This window comes from Sinocyclocheilus anshuiensis, unplaced genomic scaffold (assembly GCF_001515605.1).
Source record: "Sinocyclocheilus anshuiensis isolate Anshui unplaced genomic scaffold, SAMN03320099.WGS_v1.1 scaffold1114, whole genome shotgun sequence".
Lineage (NCBI taxonomy): Eukaryota > Metazoa > Chordata > Actinopteri > Cypriniformes > Cyprinidae > Sinocyclocheilus > Sinocyclocheilus anshuiensis.
The window spans coordinates 1,731,569-1,750,994 of NW_015540838.1; the positions used below are offsets into that span (position 1 = coordinate 1,731,569).

A 19,426-nucleotide genomic window follows, 5' to 3' on the forward strand; every position below is an offset into this window, starting at 1 on the left:
TTTGGATTTGAGACTTTAGTCTTTGCAACTTTACAGATCTTCTTTATGCACCAAGAGCTTGTAACACTCCAAAGAGAAGGGGAAAATTTAAATCGCATCATATGACCCCTTTAAGGATTTGTTAATGGTTTAGGTGTGCGTGATTGCACTTTTGTTTCCCTTATTAGAGACATGATTTGAAACTAATGTCCAGTTTGGATGATTGTTCCCTGTGATGGCTCGTTATTCAGGCACTGGTGACACCTCCACGGCCACTGAGCACGGCAGCCGCCGATGATGGCATGTAGCCAGCCCTGCCTCGTGCAAATGAGTTTTTCACTCACTCTGTTCGACCCCTACGTCGGCCCCCGTGCTCGTGCGTGTAGATGCTCGCCACAACACATTCACCTGTCTCCGTGACAGGAGACTCAATTCACACTCATCAGTGGCTTCTTGGCTTCCTTGCTCCATATGTGAAAAACCCCTGCAGTTCCTCGCTCTCAGACTAAATTTAGCTTGGGTTACGTCTGCTACACAGTCTGGGCCTGTCCACCGGCACACAATTATAGCAAGATCGACACTCTCCTTCAATAATGGAGTTCCCTAAATGAATTCTGGAAGCAGATACTCTGTGATCTAGCAACATCCATCATAGAGATGTTTTTTTTTTTTTTCTCTGAAAAACTCATTCAGCTAAAAACCAGTGTGATCTTCTCATCTGAAAAATTTTGCTAAAATGATGCTGCATGGTTCTGGTAAATAGTATTGGGGTCTATGGGGGTCTGCACAGGGCAATAAAGCCTAAACCCGCTCTGTAAATGTGATGCTTTGACCCAAACAAGTAGTCATTTCAAATTGAAAACCATTTGATTTTAAATCCTAAGCTATTAATGTGGTTTCAAACTTTTGGACCCCCATGTTGGGTTACATCAGGCTCAAATCTGGTATATCACTTGTAGCTTGTCTTATACCAACACTACCACACAGCTACTCTATATAGGCTCACAAAAAAATACCCAGATGTCGGCGAGAATATGATCAATGCCATCACCAGAGCTTCATTCTGCTGCTTATCCCCTGGAGAATGAGTATACTTCTTATACAAATCTGTTTCCCTCGCTCTCCTCCTCAGTCTCTCTCTCTCTCCCTGCCGTCCTGCACACTTCCGAAGGGGGAGGATGTAGTGTTGAAGTGAGATAAGGTAGATTACAGCAGGAAGAGCACATTAAAAAGGCACATTTTCCACGCTCTCGCTTCTAATACCAGATGGGAGAGCTTTTTACAACTTATTCATGTATTCATGCATTTGACTGGTCTGAATAATGCATTGTTATTTTTAACCCCTACCACACTTGAGTGGAATATTGAGTGCAACAATCAGGGACTTACCAACCGTTAGAACATTTCTGGCACTTTTAGAAATTTCTGAGGGTCCCCTTCCCAATTTTTGGACAGTAATAATTGTATTTTAAGAGCTTCATTTGCTTGACCAGAGTGCACTGAATAAAAATGTAGGTGGTTGCATACAAATTTCCATTTTTAGACCCAACATTTTCATCATCTGTTGATGATGTTTCATCATCATAATCTGTGTGTGCTCCTAATATGGATAATCTAATTAATATTCACAAGCCAGGCTGATCATTGGAGCACAGCATTAAAAATCCTATTGACTTTCTTTATAGAAATAATTATTTTAATAACATAAAATCTGAATCTCTCCAGTATCTTAAATAAATTATGGTTGTGTATATATTTGACTATTTAGCAATAAACTTCAAATATATTTCATTTTGTACTTTGTATGTCTATGAATAATTTTAAATTCAACAAATTCAATTACGTCATCTACAGTGCTTCATGGGCTGCGTAGTTCATTGCCTCATAAAAGACGTACACAGCCTTTGGCGTTTTCTCTGATTTTCAAATGTTGTTTTGCTTCAAAAAGTTTGTAATGTTGTGTTTCATCTCAGAGCTGGTTGATTTGTTTCATGGCTCTTTATTGAAAGTTTTTTTGAAACTTTCAATAAATCCCTATGGATAAAATTCTGGTATCAAATGCGCTGACGAAGTGAGTGATCGTTATTACACTAATTTTAACTAAATAGAGTATGTAATACCCTGTATTTACTACGGCTGTATGTCTACCATGCACCTTGATATTTGATGGCCGCAGTATGCTTCAGGACACCTTCTGTGCTTTTGAAAGTAAATCTTAAAGAAACAATCGCAGCTGATTGGGTATGATTATATTTTACCTTTGAAAACAGCGTTTGAATGCATTCCCGTACTTAAATACATGCACTCGCTGTGCCAGATAATGATTATTGACTGTTCCATTCAGCTTCCTGTTTGTGTAGCACACTGTCAGACACGTCGCCACACACCAGCAGCACAACCACTACCTTTCCTGTCGTCTTCATGAGAATAAGCTGCTATTTGTCCTCTTTCTTACCCTTTTCTTTTTCTATTTTCCTCAAAAGACATCCTCTTCCAAATGACTAGTACCTCTAAACAAGACGAGTTCATTTCGTCCCATAATTACATTTCCCTCCAATGATGTCCTTCCCTTCTGACCTTTCCTGAATCACGTACACAGACCCATGCCACTTTATACGCTTGCACATTCAAGCGTGCATGAGTACAAAGCCATTCATGAATACCTGCCTGTGTCCACTCAAGGCCCTTTGCGGTAATCACAGAGGTGTCTGCCCGACCTCTCTCAGGTTAATGCAGGAGAGAGCAGCTCTTCCCATCAGCCAGCGGGGTTCTGGTGACAAAGAGATTCTTCATATGACTCTCTATAGAGCTCTTTATGTCTCTTACAGTCTCCATGGAGCACACAGGTACAGGAGAGGCCAGCCACTTTGATAGAGATTTCTTTAAACTGCTGTTCTCATTTCTTCTAGCTGTTGTAGTGATCAAATAGTTGTCAAATTCACCGATTTTAATCTGTTGTTTGTATAGTAAAATAAATTTATATGTATTATATATAGAGAGCGAGAGAGAGAGAGCGAGAGTTTTTATAGCTTTTATTTATTTCTGTCATTATTATTACATAATATAATATAATATCTACCCATCTGTCTGTCTGTCATGTGTACCTACTCAAGTAAAAGTATGTATCATACATTCATAGATACATACATACAAATATATATATATATATATATATACTGTATATATACACTACTGTGCAAAAGTCTTAGGCCATTAGTATTTTCACCAACAACAAAAAAAACTGTTCTAAATCAGTTATTTCTAACTTTTGCTGTAGTGTGTCAGTAGGAAATATCAGTTTACATTACCAAACATTCTTTTTGCCATTAATTTTAATAATCCAGTGAGATATTTGTATGCACAAGGAGTCTGACAACAGCTAGTGCTCCACAAAGAGATCTGATCTCACCATCATCCAGTCTATCTGGGATTACATGAAGAATCAGAAAAAACTGAGACAGACTAAATACAGAGGAACTAGGGCAACATCTCTAAGACGCTTTAAGAAACCTACCTGCAAAGTTACAGTACTGTGAAAAGTTTTAGGCACTTGTTTAAAAATACTGTAATATAGATTTAAGTCTTAGGCCATTAGTATTTTCACCAACAACAAAAAAAACTGTTCTAAATCAGTTATTTCTAACTTTTGCTGTAGTGTGTCAGTAGGAAATATCAGTTTACATTACCAAACATTCTTTTTGCCATTAATTTTAATAATCCAGTGAGATATTTGTATGCACAAGGAGTCTGACAACAGCTAGTGCTCCACAAAGAGATCTGATCTCACCATCATCCAGTCTATCTGGGATTACATGAAGAATCAGAAAAAACTGAGACAGACTAAATACAGAGGAACTAGGGCAACATCTCTAAGACGCTTTAAGAAACCTACCTGCAAAGTTACAGTACTGTGAAAAGTTTTAGGCACTTGTTTAAAAATACTGTAATATAGATTTTATTTATCAATTAACTTCTATTAAATACAAAGTTCTGTCATGAAACTCTAGATGGCGCAGGCTGATATATTCTAACTCAATCTGACATGATAACATCATTCACGTGGCGTAGCTGATTGGTTGTTTTTGTATCAGCAGCCAATGAGCTTGCTGTGCAATCATTAAAATACTTGGCTAGTGCTTGCTGGAGCAGTTGCAGCACACTTCAGAAAGCATCTGAAATCAACATTTAAGATAAGTAAATACTCTTTTATGCTTATCATAAACAAGTTTAAACTAAGTGTCATGTTAAACAGTTTTGCATTCGTATGCAGGAGAGAAATACTAAGTATAAGCTGTAGCATTTACGCAGCTGCAGCAGCAAGCAGTCTGTAATTGTTCTGAGGACATGCCGACAAGTTAAGGACATGAGAACAGGCTTAAATGAAATAAGCATTCCCGTTTGTATGCATTTAAACCGGGGTTTGCCATATTTAGCTTCTTAAAATCAATGTTCACGTTTGCTTATTTTTTAAGTCTGAGTCACGCTTTTTTTATCATCCTAATGGCGTTAATACATAATAAGAGCAAATTACTTAATTAATATATTTTGCTCAGGTGGATGCTGGGGTCTTCTGTCATCAGCTTGCAAAGTGCATTAAAGTGCATTAAACATTACATTACACCAAGGTTTTCCAAACTGGGGTTTGTGAGGTGATGAAAAGCTAATAATTACATCACAAAAATGTCTAATTTAACTAATTGTGTGGCCTTTCCATTTTCTGTGTAATTATAGTGACCTGACTAGTGGCTGGTGTGTGCAGTTCCATAAAACTAGAAGACTTTCCAAATGTACATAAGTGGTAGGATCTTTTAGAAAGGAAAATAACTGTAATCTGATCTTGAGCACTTTAAAATGTATATAATCTAATTACAAGTACTTAATTTTGGAATCTGATTACATAATTCAGATTACATGTAATCGGTTACTACCCAGCACTATATACAGTATATAGCTATAGATATGGATGTATGTATATTTGCTGTTAATGCTCTCTGGGTATCCACATTTTGCTGTATGGAGCTGCTAAACCACTTGAAAATCGAATTCCCGTCTCTCCCAACAGACTGTATATTATCAACTTGCAGAACGCATGAATACCAACTGATTGTGTGTGTGTGTGTGTGTGTGTTTGAAAGGGCTTGCTTGAAGGAAAAGAAAATGATTAGTGTTGAATGTGCCTGCTGATTGTACTCAAAATTTGTTTGAAAGAAAAAAAAAAGAAAAAAATTTTTTTTTTTTAGGATATTGCTTTTAGCCAAAACAAACAATTCCATCTTCGTCATTATGTTTGAGCACTGCAGTAACAGAGAGCAATGTGGGGAAAGATTGTTATGTAAGCTGTATGTAGCCTACAAAATAAGGTTTCTTGCCCTTTTCTTTGCCCACTATCAGTAAACTTTGACCTCTTGAAAATCCCAAAGCAGTTGCTTTGAATCTGGTGAACTGTTTCTGTTGGAGTGCATTGTCTGCTTGAGGCTTGCTGTTGTTAATTAGTTTTGCTTGCTGAAATAGGTATCACAATTAGACTACTATTGCCCCTACTTGGGGATTTTAACAAATTCCTTAACATTATGTTTTAAACTTCAGAATGTATCTTGTCCCACATTGTTTGTGCTATGGAAATGAATTATAAATTACACCTCCAATCTTGCAACTTGATGAGGCGTGCTGTTACTTCTGTAAGCAGCCAGACATAAGATTTTCACCTAGAATAACAGGCAAGAAAATCCCATAGACTTGATTTATTGGAGGAACCACAGATGTTTTGAAAGACCAGAATATCATAGAGACTGGGAGTGGGCTCATTTGACCAACTATCTACATCATCCAAGCAATACTTAACAACCAGTGCTGGATAGTAACTGATTACATGTAATCTGGATTACGTAATTAGATTCTAAAAATGAAGTACTTGTAAATAGATTATATTGCATTTTCAGATTTCAGACTCATAATCAGATTACAGTTTCTTTTTTATAGATTACATGATTACATATTATTTACACAATGGCAGTCAATTATTCATGATCTATTGCACACACCAGCCACTAGTCAGGTGACTATAATTACACAGAAAATGGAAAGGCCACACAGTTAGTTTAATTTGACATTTTCTGATTTAATTATTAACTTTTCATCACCTCACAAACCCCAGTTTGGGTAACCTTGATGCAATGTAATGTTTGATGAACTTCTTGATGTTGATAACAAAGAACAAAGTATTTTCTTACGAGTTAGAGTTAAAAGTAGTCAGAAAGTACTCAGAATACATTACCTAATATGTGTAATCCAACAGATTATGTTACTAATTTCCATTATGTAATTTGTAATGGACTACAGTTTGTATCTATCCAGCACTGCTAATAACCACCTAGAAGACAAATGAACTAGCAATGCTGTAGCTACAACTCTTTATATCTTAGTAACCACTCAGAACATTCTAGCAACCTCCTAGTACCACTACAAACATTTATCAAGCCTTCAAAACATTGTGGCAGTGAGTTTTGCACCATTCATATTTTCGTAAGAAATTATATTTTTTTATACTGTATACCACATGCCTCCAGTTTTCAGTTCCAGAATGATTGTGTTTTCTGAATTAATTTTCTACTTCCAGGATTTTATGAAACCTTTTGAACGTACATTGTATATCACACTTTTTAGCCGGCTATAGAAGCAGGGATTATGTTTGAATTCATCTTGATTGTGATCTCTTTCCAGTCGTGGAGACTCATAGATTTTGCATCCTAAGCACACACGTGCTGAATTAAATCCCGTCTTAGGCTGCGATCTGAAGCTTATGGTAGTGTATGTAGTGCACTGCATTGGGTTAGCACTCTCTAAAGCTCACAGGGGATAAACCTTTCCTCTGATAGACATGTTTGGTATTGTATTAAACCGGTGAGCTAACGTAGTCCTGCTCGTGATGTTACCTCTGTGTCATCACAGGCCCGAGGGTCAGACTCGACTCACCTCGGGAATACTACACAAAGCGCACTGACAGCTATCACAGGAAAGCAGGAGTGCCTGGCCTTTGAGTCCAACCACAAAAAGATGTGAATTATCCATTTTTGTGCCTAATTTTCTTTATCCAAGGGCAACACTAAGGCGTGCAAAGAAGGAAGACAGCTGCAGTCAAATAAGCCCTTTGAAGAAATACATCAAAAGAACAAATCATCTCGCCATGAGGGATGACATCAGCAGAGGGTGGGACACTGGGTTTGGAGGTCATCTGTAGAGGTTCAGCTTCATTTTTTGGTAGTCCTCCAGTTTTTGCTATTGATGCATTGCAGCAAAGATGGTAAAAAACACGAATGCTTGGGAATATTAATAAATAGTTTTCTCCAGGCTTAGTAGATCTTGTTATTTTGGGTTCAGTGCAAGCATTTGTAGTACAATGTTTATGAACAATTTTTTTTTTCTAAGATCGAGGTTAAAATGTGAAACGATGCAAGCAAAAGACGTCAATCTTTAAACATTAAAATTAGGGCTGTCAATAGATTATAAAAAAATAATAATAATTTAATCGCGATTAATCACACCCTTTTTGTTGCGATTAATCGTATACTTATCATGAAATTATGCATACACCATGTATCTTGTTTAAAACGTTCATTTGTCATCATTTGCCGTAGTAAACCAAAAGATTATTCTCACAAAACTGTATTTTCTGCAAGCTTATTTCAAGATAAATTTAGATGTCTTTCCAAAAAAGGATACTTGGAGACTCCAACAGGACACCAAATAACATAAGTCCATATAATTGATACATTTCTGCACACCAAAGAACACATAAAACTAAAAAAATTCATAGTGTATAGCAAGTGTACAGTAGACAAGTCAAGTTGCCATACCGAAGAGGACCACATGGAGATGCCAAAAAAACCCTAAGCCAAGCACCTTGAGCTGACTGCATATTTCTAATACAGTACACGGATCTATTCAAAATTGCTAAACACAGTAACATTGTCACAGTTGCCTTCTGGGACAAGACGAAGAAACGAGGATAAACACAAAACTACAGTCTTTAATAAACAATCCAAAAGGGAAACAAGGCAGGGCGAGACTCACATGAAGCACAAATTCAATGTATAATTCTGGACAAGGCAAACTTAGAAACACAGGGCTTATAAACACATGAAACGCAATCAGGGAGAACAGAAACAGGTGAGGAGTAATCAAGGATAATTAATAGAACACAGCAGAGACAAATAAACATAATTAGGACAGGAACTGGAAGGAAACCAAATAAGGGCATACAGAAACAGGAGGCAGGAACAGAGTGAAAACAAAACAAAAACAGACCATAAACGTGACAAACACACATACATACATATATGTATATACAGTATATATATATATATATATACAGTGGGTACGGAAAGTATTCAGACCCCCTTAAATTTTTCACTCTTTGTTATATTGCAGCCAAGCCGATGCCGATATCTTGGAAAGCAGGGTGGCCGATGGCCGATATCAAGCCGACCTTCGAAAAATACGAAGTCAAGAAAATCACAGCTGGATAATTGCAGAAAATAGTTGAGCCTAGGGGTCAGAAAGCCTAAAATAATAATAATAATATATTAATAAAAAAAGCAGCACCTACGTCACCACAAATTATATGGGATTGTTTAAAAAAAATCCTCTGCTCTCATCCAAAAACAAACCCCAACATATTCAGCTGTCAGGCACTATTGAACCTTCAAACAGGACTGGGTTCTATGGTCAGATAAAATGAAAATGTTTGCAGGAAACACTCAAGGAGGAAATCAGCTTATTAATTTCTGGACTAGACTAAGTCTAGGACTACTTAAAACCATGACATAGAAAGCAGATTTCTGTTAATCTGGTTTAGAGGGCCATTTGAATCTAGGACTAGGCTTAATCTCTGTCTGGGAAACGGCCCCTATGCCACCAAATACTGTTGATTGTGGTTCACTTGTGTTGAATCCATAATATTCCTACAGTATAAGAACAGAAGAGATGAGAGCGACACCACCCACAGCTCCTCTCAAGCCTCCTTAACACATACACACGCTCATACGTAAGCATTCATCTTCTGTCAGGCTGGAGAGGGCGCCCGGGGCTCGCAGTGCAGGGCGGGTTGTGCCGAGCCCATCCCGTCAGGATTGTGTAGCGGCCGTTGACAGCTCCCTGCACGCATTATGCATTAATACATCCAGCACTAACACATTATCACAGCACTGTCGGAGAGGTGGATCAGTGGAAGCTTCTCTAGCTGTCTCTACTTCCTCTCACTCTGTTTATGCCTTTTCCCTGGCTTATTAGTTAGTTGTACAGGTCCTATTATTTCCTACTGTCTTCCTGTCCTAACCTCTTCAGAGCTTGAGGAGAGCAGTTAATTGGCTGGAAGAGACATTTCCAGTTCATCAATAGGTAACTATAGACTCCCACTCTTCCTCTGGATACTGTATTTCTATCCTTGAAAAACAGCCCTAAAGCATAGGAGTAAACGGCTCATCTCCCTGGCGACCCCAGCGGTCCATAGCCTCTCAGCTTGCGACGCCGGTCACATTCTAACACGCAATTTGCCTGATTGTCTCAGCCTGAGAGGGCAGCTTATCTGTGCTAACACAGCGGAGTCGCGTACACACCTTATACCTTTTGCATTTTAATCAGCTCATTCTTTTCCTCGACACTCATCAACTCTCGGCGACAATAGGTGGAAAAGCGCCGACTGTTATTTAATGGGTTTGCAGACGCAATTCTGTGTACTGTCACAAAACAAACAGAGCGCCACTGAGAAGGAAGCGGTTTATGTGGAACATCGGACTCTTCTCAATGTGTACTTCATGACAAACACATCAGAACTGATTTAAAAAACCGCTTTACATCAGACTGATGAAATCAGATGTCTTAGAGGCAGGCTTTTGGAGATGAGGCCAATCTGTCGAAGCAGAAGTAATGAGTCAGAGCTTAGCTGCCATCAGTTATGACCGTGAGGATGAGGAAAGTACCGGAATGCATCAGTCCGTCTCAAAGGCCATCATAGACTGAACAGACTTGTTTATCATTTTAGGGAAAAAATACTCTGCATAGGCGAGAGAGGGGTCGCAATCATGTGGCAATCGTGCAAACATGTTAGGGATGAATCATGTGGCAATAAATAAATTATTTTCTAATTTAAAATATTTTTAATTTTATTTTTAAATAAAATATTACAAATAAAATGAATATTATTATATATTAGTAAAACATTATAAATTATTTTTGAACATTTATATTTATAATAGTATTTTTTTGCATTAAAAAGCGTTAAATTTTTTCATGTACATCTCTCAATCGCTGTCAGCTGTATATGATTTCCTTTTTCTACACATATGGTCACATGACAAAAGTTGTGCACAGTTTGTTTTGTTTTTTTTAGTAAGGGGGTGTCACTTCTTACCCATAGACCCATTTTGCCCCATCCCCCCTTATTGGGTTCCATTAGTCCAGAGGTTCTCAACCAGGGCTGTAGCTATAGGGAATTCTGGGCCCCCTGAAAAAAATATTGATGTGGGCCCCCACTGCCCTCTACTCAAAGCGGTATAAGATATGGGGATGGAGGCCCACATCTGGTGCCATGTTTTGTTTTTGTTTTTTTTTTTGTTTTCAAAAAATAACAAAACAGAAAATACACACATACATACAATGGTTCCCTGATAGCACACATACATCACAGAGACGTCAATTTGATGTCTTGGGCAGCGAAATGATCAAGTGCATGGCATCCCATCACAATGACATCCCTACCTCCCTTGTCTTGCAAAATAACGTTTTGATAGACTGATTAAGCAGTTCTTCTGGCCTCCCTCTCCTTTTCATGACTTTACTGGTACCCAGATTTCCCCCCCCCCCAGCATTTTCAGTCAGTCTCACTTCCACTGTCACTTTACTTCTAACTTCAGCTGTTCTCGGAGCAGCCTCAACTCTGATTGGTTCTGTTCACTAGCTGGGGTGGGACCTGTGATTTTATTGGGTCCCTCTCCTTTTTGCAGCTGACTGAGCTGAAATAATCAATAACCATCAGACTAAACCATTTTTATGGAGAGGAGAGGGGAGATATTTGGAACACATTTTTTACTAAATTGCATGTTTTTGAGGTTTTCATTAAACTCTCAGGCATACAAGCTGACTTTGTAATATATATACTAACATTATTCATATAAGAGTATGGGAATATATAGCATTACTACTGAATTTAGTGAGCCCCTTGGGCAGTGGGGGCCCCTATAATTGTCACCACCTTTCACCCCACTAGCGAACGCCCTGTTCTCAACTATTAAGGCCCTGGGCCCACTAGGGGCCCTAATAAGTCTTAAATTATCTCTCAACTTTCCTTCAGCATCGTTACAAAGTGTAAAAACACGGCCTGTATGTGGTTGTTGTCTGCAGTATCAGGGTGTGTATTAGCACTTCCTCCACACAAACATTTGCAATGAGTTTTTTGGAAGTGCGAGTGGTTGGTTAGTTAGAGAGCCCAGGCCGATTAAGTGCGAGGTTCAGAAGTGCAAAGATTTTAGAGAGAGAGAGAGGAGGAAAAAAGAATGAACACTTTGATCACTCAACACACGAAAGCGCCACTGATCTCATCCTTACGATGCCGCTTGCCAGGTTTATCACATGCGTGTGAGTGGGTTTGTGGAGTGTGGTCTTTAGAGACAGGCACAAACCTTTAATTAAACAAGTGGGTTCTCTTAACAGATTTACACAAAGTAAAACCCACAAATGACTGAGGAGACTGTAGGCTGATATGACGCACGGTAGAGGTGAAAACAGGGATGGAGATAGTGAGAATGAATTAGAGCCGATGGCATGTCTAAGGACAGTAGGAAATTAAACTAGCCCTCTCTGAAGTGACACGGTCTGTTCCCTTTTCAGCATCTCTGTGTTTGTCAATGCCTCATGAATATGTATCATCTAAATAATAATGATAATAACCAGATGGTTCCTCTGAGTATCAAAAATAGATATGTATTCATTCCAGCTAAATGAAGAAATAAAGAGTATGCGAGGAGTATACTGGTCATGGTTTTATATACATTTACAATTAGTGGTAACTGAAGTTTAAAGCTTCAAAAAGGATACAAAAGAACCATAATTTTTTTTTTTAAATGGTCCGTGTTTTGTGCTATATTCTAAATTTTATGATAGCTTTCTGATGAGCAGACTGAAATTTAAGTTCTTGTTAACTGTATTTCTCATCTAGTGAGGTGTTAACTGCTGCAGTCAAATATTTGAGTCCCTAAACTGGATTTGAGATCCAAACCAGTCCACTTTGTGAACAAATCATCCATTGGGTTTGTCAGTTGCATCAACTGATTTGTTGCGGTGTTATTATAAACTGAAACTAATGAAATAGTTTTTTGTTAATTTAAATTAAGCTGAAATAATACAATAAATATTATTATAATTAAAAAATTATATTAGATAAAAAACTTAAATTACAAATGCCAAATAGCTAAAATAAAATAAGTTCAAGTAGAAGTTTAAATGACTAAAACAAAAATTAATAAATATGACAAGCACATAAGATTACTAAAATTAACATGACAAATAAAAATATTAAAATAAAACATAATTTAAAATATCATTAATTAAAATATATAAGTTTATAAAGTATATAAATAATACGAAAATAACACTGATTCACTGGCAAAATCTGATTCACATGTGTGATTTGTTCACGAATCAGACTTGCTTATTACATTTTTCACACATACTTATCATATGGCTTCAATAGACTTGGACTTGGAATATATATATAATGCATGAGTCATATGGACCACTTATGATGCTTTTAAGACACTTTTTTTGTCATTTTGAAACTTGACAGCCCCAATTCACTTTCACTATATCAAAGAGCGGCATCTGTTTGTGTTGGGTTTGGCACGACAAAAGTAAATGATGACAGAAATTTCATTTTTGTGTAAATCATTACTTCAACTTCATTCCTGAGTGGTGGATTGTTTAAAAAGAAATAGACAAAGTCTTTTGCAGAAAAAACAGGGCTTTCTTATTTTCAGAGTGAAGAAAGCTGATTAGGTCCCTCCAGCATTAGTACGGGTACACTGAAGCATAGCAATTGAGAATGTTTTGTGAATGCAAAGCTCGCTTGAAATGGTCCGTGGTGAATTAGAGTGACTTGTTTGTACACCCACCCAGCTGTGACCGTATATTCAAGTCTGGGACACTGAGCTGTTCTTCAACCCGGGTTAAGCCACTTCACTCTGCCATCTGTATCGACACGGGGCACGTCTGAGCCGTGTGGAGGTGCTGGGAGACCGTGCCTCATTTTAACCCAATCTTATCTCAGTAATAGGGTTCGTGTTTGGAGTTCACCCATAGAGTTCACCTTAAACAGACTTTATAGTGTGAACATGACAAGCAGCCAGCCAATTATCCGAACACGACCAAGAGTACATCATGTAATAAGTGCTAACATTAATATTAATAAAACGTATTAATATTACTAAAACTTTGGCACGTAACTCATCTTGTACCGTGTGTGCTAGATGCATGAATATGTACAAGCATACTGTATAAAACTTAAAACCAAGTCCAGCGAGCAACTACATAGCAACACTCTAAGAGCCACTTACAACATCTCAGATGGCGTCAAATGTTATGCAGGCATTTTCTACACTCACTTTCTATTTTCCTTGATTTTCAGCACTGAAGGACCCATGCAGCGAGGTGTCCTGTAGCTTTGGCAGCACCTGCATCCAGTCATCCGACGGTCTGTCCGCCAAGTGCATGTGTCCTCTGAGTTGTGAGAACGTCCCCAAGTACGTGGTGTGCGGCAATGACGGCCTGGACTACCAAAGTGAATGTGAGCTCAACATGAAAGCCTGCGCCACTCAGAAGAACATCCGTGTGCATCACCAAGGCCGTTGCGGTGAGTCTGTGGAGCCTTTAAATAGTCATTAGCATTCCATTTACTGTGATTATCACATGTAGTTCTGTTACCATCTTCCCATTCATGCATTGCAGCTTCCTTCTAACTGATCGCAGGTCGTTTTGACTGCTTTTAGAATGCAATTGTGGTCAGTGTTGGGGAGTGTTACTTTTAAAATACAAGGGACCCCCTTCCTAAAACATATTGGCAACTATATATATATAGCTATACATACCAATTGTACAGTGAGAAAATAAACTTGTTACAAAGAAAAGCATGTTGAATTCAGTAAATATTTATTTATTTATTTGTATATTGAAAATAATGATTCCATTATTACTATGGAATATTATATATTAATTATTATTATGTATTATTTAAATAATAATGATAATAATAACAATATTATTATTATTTTACATTTTACATTGCAGAAAAGTAACAAGTAACTTTGATGTAATGTATTTGTAACAAATATTAAATAAAATAAAATTTAATTAAATGAATATGCAAGTAACACAGTTCAATAAGAACATAATAAAAAATTAATAAAATCCTCTGATTATGTAACACAGCTATTTTATTGCATTATCCCCAATGTGATTTTGGATTCTGAAAGCTTGTTGAAGAGTATTGTGGCTGAATTTTGGGTAAAAAATTCAACAGATCAGTTATTCTGCTGAAAGCTCCTGTCACATCACACTTCGCCATGCTAACTGTCTGGGTTTTTGAGCTCTTCTTCTTTGATTAAATCCTGGCTGTTTCATGTTAGTGGGGAGTTGGAGTCATGAGGACAGAGTGTCGTTCATGAAAAGCCCCCTTCCCACCCTGGACTGCCTAATGACATTTCCCTTCCACGCTGCCTGACGAGCTGTCAGATTCTTTTTTCGGCTTATTCTGCCCCTCTCTGACATTTCAGAGTTTTATTTTGATCTCTTTTATTCATCTGTACTCCATGATGAAGTCTGGACATATTCACATTTTTAAGAGAAGTCAATAAAGACTGGCATGTTAGGAAAGTTCCCCATATATTTGCTCCAGCATACCCTACACTCTCAGAGGCTGATCATTAGATCATTTTCAGTTGCTTCCTTATTCCTTATTGGTTAACGGAGATCAAACTCTCCTTATTTAACCTTGCAGTTTTTTTACTGGACATTATTGGACTCTTGTTAAAAATGTAGGACGGTTAGATGATCCACAGCCGAGTCTGCAGTGCAAAAAATCATTTTCTTAATCTGTATTTTTGTCTTGTTTGTCAGTTAAAAAAGATCAATTTACTTGGGGCAAAAATGCATAAGATAGTGAGACTTGTTTTAAGAGAGTTTTCTTTAAAGTAAGTATATTTTTCTTACTTCATTGGCATTGGAATTGTTTCAGTGCCCAAATCTAACAGAAGTTAGAAAGGTTTTTGCCCATGGGGCTAGAAACATAAACGTAATTGAAAATATTTTCTCTGAAAACAAGTTTCATTATCCTGTGCAGTTTTGCTTCTCAAGTGTTTTATGAATGCTGAGAATTTTTTTTTACTGAGAAACAAGATAAAAATACCAGTTCAGAAGATGATTTTTGCTGTATTTTTTTTATAAACTTTCTGAAAGCAAGTCTTGTGTCTTGTCTGGGGTGTGACAGACAGACTTGGAGGGAAGTCACCTCTTGTAAATGATGGCTCTCTGGGCGGCATGGCTGGATGAATGCCTTGGGTCCCAGAGGACGTGTGGAGTATGTTTCTCTGCGGCTCTTGGGAGAGTGTCTTTCATTTTAACCCCCTCGAGAGTACAAAGCACCAAGGAGGACAGACAACAACTCTAAATCTAACTTAGAGACGCCACCCTTGCGGTTACTGACTCTGATTCAATCAACACATACAAATGGGATTTTTATCACTGAAGGACACTACATTGACTTGATTGTTTTAAAATAAGAATGAAATTAAATAAGACAGAATAAGAAATCTGACCTCTAAACTGTCAATACAACAAAAGTCAAGTCATGGTTTAGTACTGTCTTTCACTGCATATAATCATTTTCTTAATCTGTAATTTTGCTTTGTTTTCAAGGAAAAAATATTTAAACATCCTTAACATAAGATACATTTATGTGAGAAACAGAAGTATTCATTACTTTTGTTTTGTTTTGTTTTGCAAGAAAACATCTAAACATCCTTAAAAGAGGATACATTTACTTGTGAAGCAAAAGCAGTAATTATTATTTAAATAATTATTATTTTGTCTTGTTTTCAGGAAAACATATTTAAACATCTTTAAAAAATATGTTTACTTGAGTAACAAAAATAATATTTTTTCTTGTTTTTCAAAGAAAATGTTAAAACATGTTTAAAAGAAGAAGAAATTACAAAAGTGATCGCTTTTTCAGGAAAACATGTAAACATGCCTAATATATATAAATTCATAAAGACACATTTACTTGAGAAACAAAAATAATTATTATTTTTGTTTTGTCATGTTTTCCAAGAAAACATCTCAACAAACTTAAAAGACAATACATTTGCTAAAAAAGCAACAACAAAAAAAGCGTTTTTTGTTTTGTTTTGTCTTGTGCTTTAGGAAAGCACATCTAAACATTTTAACAACTACATCATTTTGGCATCTCAAGTAAATTTATCTTGTTTTAAGGATGTGTACATATTTTTTCTATAAAAAAACAAGACAAATACAGAATTTGAGGAACAAAACAAAGAAAACCCACAAACAATCGTACAGCAGGACATGGGCCACTGTTATTTCAAAGCACACTTAGACACATTTTTGGCCAGCTCTGTATACACATTCATTCCCGTAAATCGCAGCAACAGCTACTGTTCCTCCAACACATGCATTAAGGTCTTGGCCAGCAACTGTCAGGCACACGGATACAGGGTCTGGACTAATGGAGCGGCCTCATACACACTCCCTGCTGGAGCGGGGCTCAGTGTGTCTGGCTAATTACAGCCAACCCTGCATGGCACTGTTAGGCAGCGATACACTGAATGCTGGCTCCAGCCGGCCTCTCTTAATGGGAGCTAATGGTTTCTGCAGTGGTAATGGCTGGCTTGCATGGCGAGATGTTGTTGGAGGCGCTGCCCGCATTGTGCTGGATTCTTTTGGTCGAGCTCCATACTCCCCTCCTTTGAGAGCCGTCCTATTATTGTGTTAGTATACACCAGTCCCTGGCCTGGCAGCAACACTCTCTCTCCCTGGGCTTTTATGTTTAATGCTTGTATATTTGTTTTTAATTCAGAGCTTTAGATCTATTTTTGTTTGATTTGTGTGCGTTTAGGGTGTGTTGACTTAACTGACTGTAACTTTAAACTTTGGCATAATTACATTTGAAATAAGACAATAAGAAATATGACCTCCAAAATGTCTATAGGTCATGTTATACACTGCAAATATATATTATATATTATATTATTTATATATTAAATGTATTATTATTATTATTGCTGTTGTTGTTGTCTGGTTTTCTAGGAAAACATCTCAGCAGCCTTAAAACAAGAAAATGCTAATCTGAGAGGCAAAAATAATCATTATTGTTGTCTTGTTTTTCAGAAAACAATATAAGCATCTTTCAAAGAGGATACATTTACTTGAGAAACAAAAATCTAATTTTGTTTTGTCTTGATTTAAAAGAAAACATCTAAACAACCTTATTCATTCATTTATGTATTATTTATTTATTTATTTATTATTTTGTGCTAGAACTATTGAATTTGATTTGTGTGCATTTAGGGTGGGTTGGTAGCTGACTAGTAAATTTCTAGCCTAATTAGTCAACTAGTCATTCAGAAAAAAAACACTGGCTAGTTGATTCTGAAAATATGTCGTTTTATACATCCCTAGTGTGCATGTGTGCATCTGTGTGTTATTTGCTTTCGTGATGTCTATCTATCTCTGTGGCTTTGTCTTCATTTCCCGCTTATTTTATTCCCATTTTCTTGTTCTCTTTATTCGCCTGTGTTCTTCCTCCTCTCATTCTTTGTTTTGTTTACGTGTTTTGTCTTTCTTGTCTAATTTCCTCTGTCCTTTCTGTCTCTCTTGTCTTTTTTTCTCTCTGTCTTCATGCTTCTTTCTCTCCTGCGATTGTGCGACTCGCTCGCGGCCCGGCATTGTCTTAGCACGACACCGGCTGATAAGTCCTTTGTGTCGTCTTGTTTCTGAAAAGTGTGGAGGCTGGCGAAACTGTCACTTATTTCAATAACCATCATGGCATTTCTATTACAATTATGATCTTGCCATACAGGGCCAGAGCCTGGAGCCCCCTGCAGCCACAAAGACCCATCAGCTCCCACATACTCATCACTCCCATCCTGTCAGCTGTCACCCTTATCTTTTCACATTTTAGTATTTCTTCTCAATAAATGACACACCACTGACAACAGCTCCATCAATAGTGCCTAGAAGATGCTTTGAAAAAGGAGAACATTCTAGTCAAAAAATGGCATTGTTGCTGTAGAGAAGTGGTTTGGGCATGTGCTCAGATACCAAAAACTCTGGTCCTAGAGGTGCGCTGTCCTAAAGAGTTTAAATTAGTGTTTTTAAAATTAGCGAGTTAACGTATGCAATAATTTTTTTCAGTTTAACACATTCAAAATATGCAATGCAATTAATGCTGGGGCAGAGCTAGGGTTAGCCACCCCTCTCACAACTGCTGCTTCTGTCTAGTTTTTCTTGACTAGAATTGCGTTTATTTATACGCATAATGTCTTTACAACCACATCGAATAGGAGACTTTTCAGATGCGCTCTCCAACTTCGCCTCAGCACCAGGCTCTAGTCAAATGAGCACGGAAAAGGTATAGGTGACGAGGGAGCTTCAGTAGAACAACAGTGAACTGCGGTCAGATGAGATGTTGTCAGGCCATATGTCAGTAAAACAAATTTTACTGTCCTGTCAGCCATTATACTGTGCTCGTAGCACGTGCTCTTCAATTGCACGCACAAATGCAGTGGCAGTGCTGTATATAATTTCGTATTAAAGTGCAAATTAAACTACGATCATGCAATGTTGTAGTTATGCCGCCAGTTAAGTCATGAAGTTACCAAAAAAGTGATTAAAGCTGTCTTAAAACTGTGCATGTAAGTATTTGTTATATTGTAAGTCGCAATTGTAAGTCGCTTTGGATAAAAGCGTCTGCAAAATGACTAAATGTAAATGTAAATGTAAATATATGAGTCAGATTTAAGAACATGTCTCTGAAATGCAGTGGTTTTCAAAACTGTCCTGGAGCAGCCCAGAACTGTCTCCCTCATCTAATACACCCGATTCAACTCATCAGCTCATTAGTAGAGACTTTAAGACATGAGGTGGGTCAGAATAGGTAAAGAGATGCATGTCAGATCCACGTCATGTTCAGCAGCAGCAGCTCTTAAAGTAATAGCAGGCAAAAAACCTAATAACCCAGCTGCTGTGATGTCTGTTAATGAAACAACAAAAGAAAAAAAGAGGAAATCAGTCATTTAAGGATTCATCTATAATTCATTTAAAATTTAGTGTTTGATAACTTTATTCAATTTCTGTATATTTCCTACTTGCTGAAGGGCACATG

General features: G+C 37.4%; 1 protein-coding gene across 5 annotated transcripts in view; it reads left to right on the forward strand.

The window, feature by feature from the left end:
- Positions 1-19,426, forward strand: part of agrn (agrin) — a 302,644-nt gene that overhangs the window by 189,687 nt on the left and 93,531 nt on the right. For all 5 annotated transcript variants that reach the window (XM_016484758.1, XM_016484760.1, XM_016484763.1 and 2 more), the window contains one exon: positions 13,655-13,879. In XM_016484758.1, the coding sequence (XP_016340244.1) occupies positions 13,655-13,879 (225 nt within the window). The remainder of the gene's footprint in view (positions 1-13,654; positions 13,880-19,426) is intronic.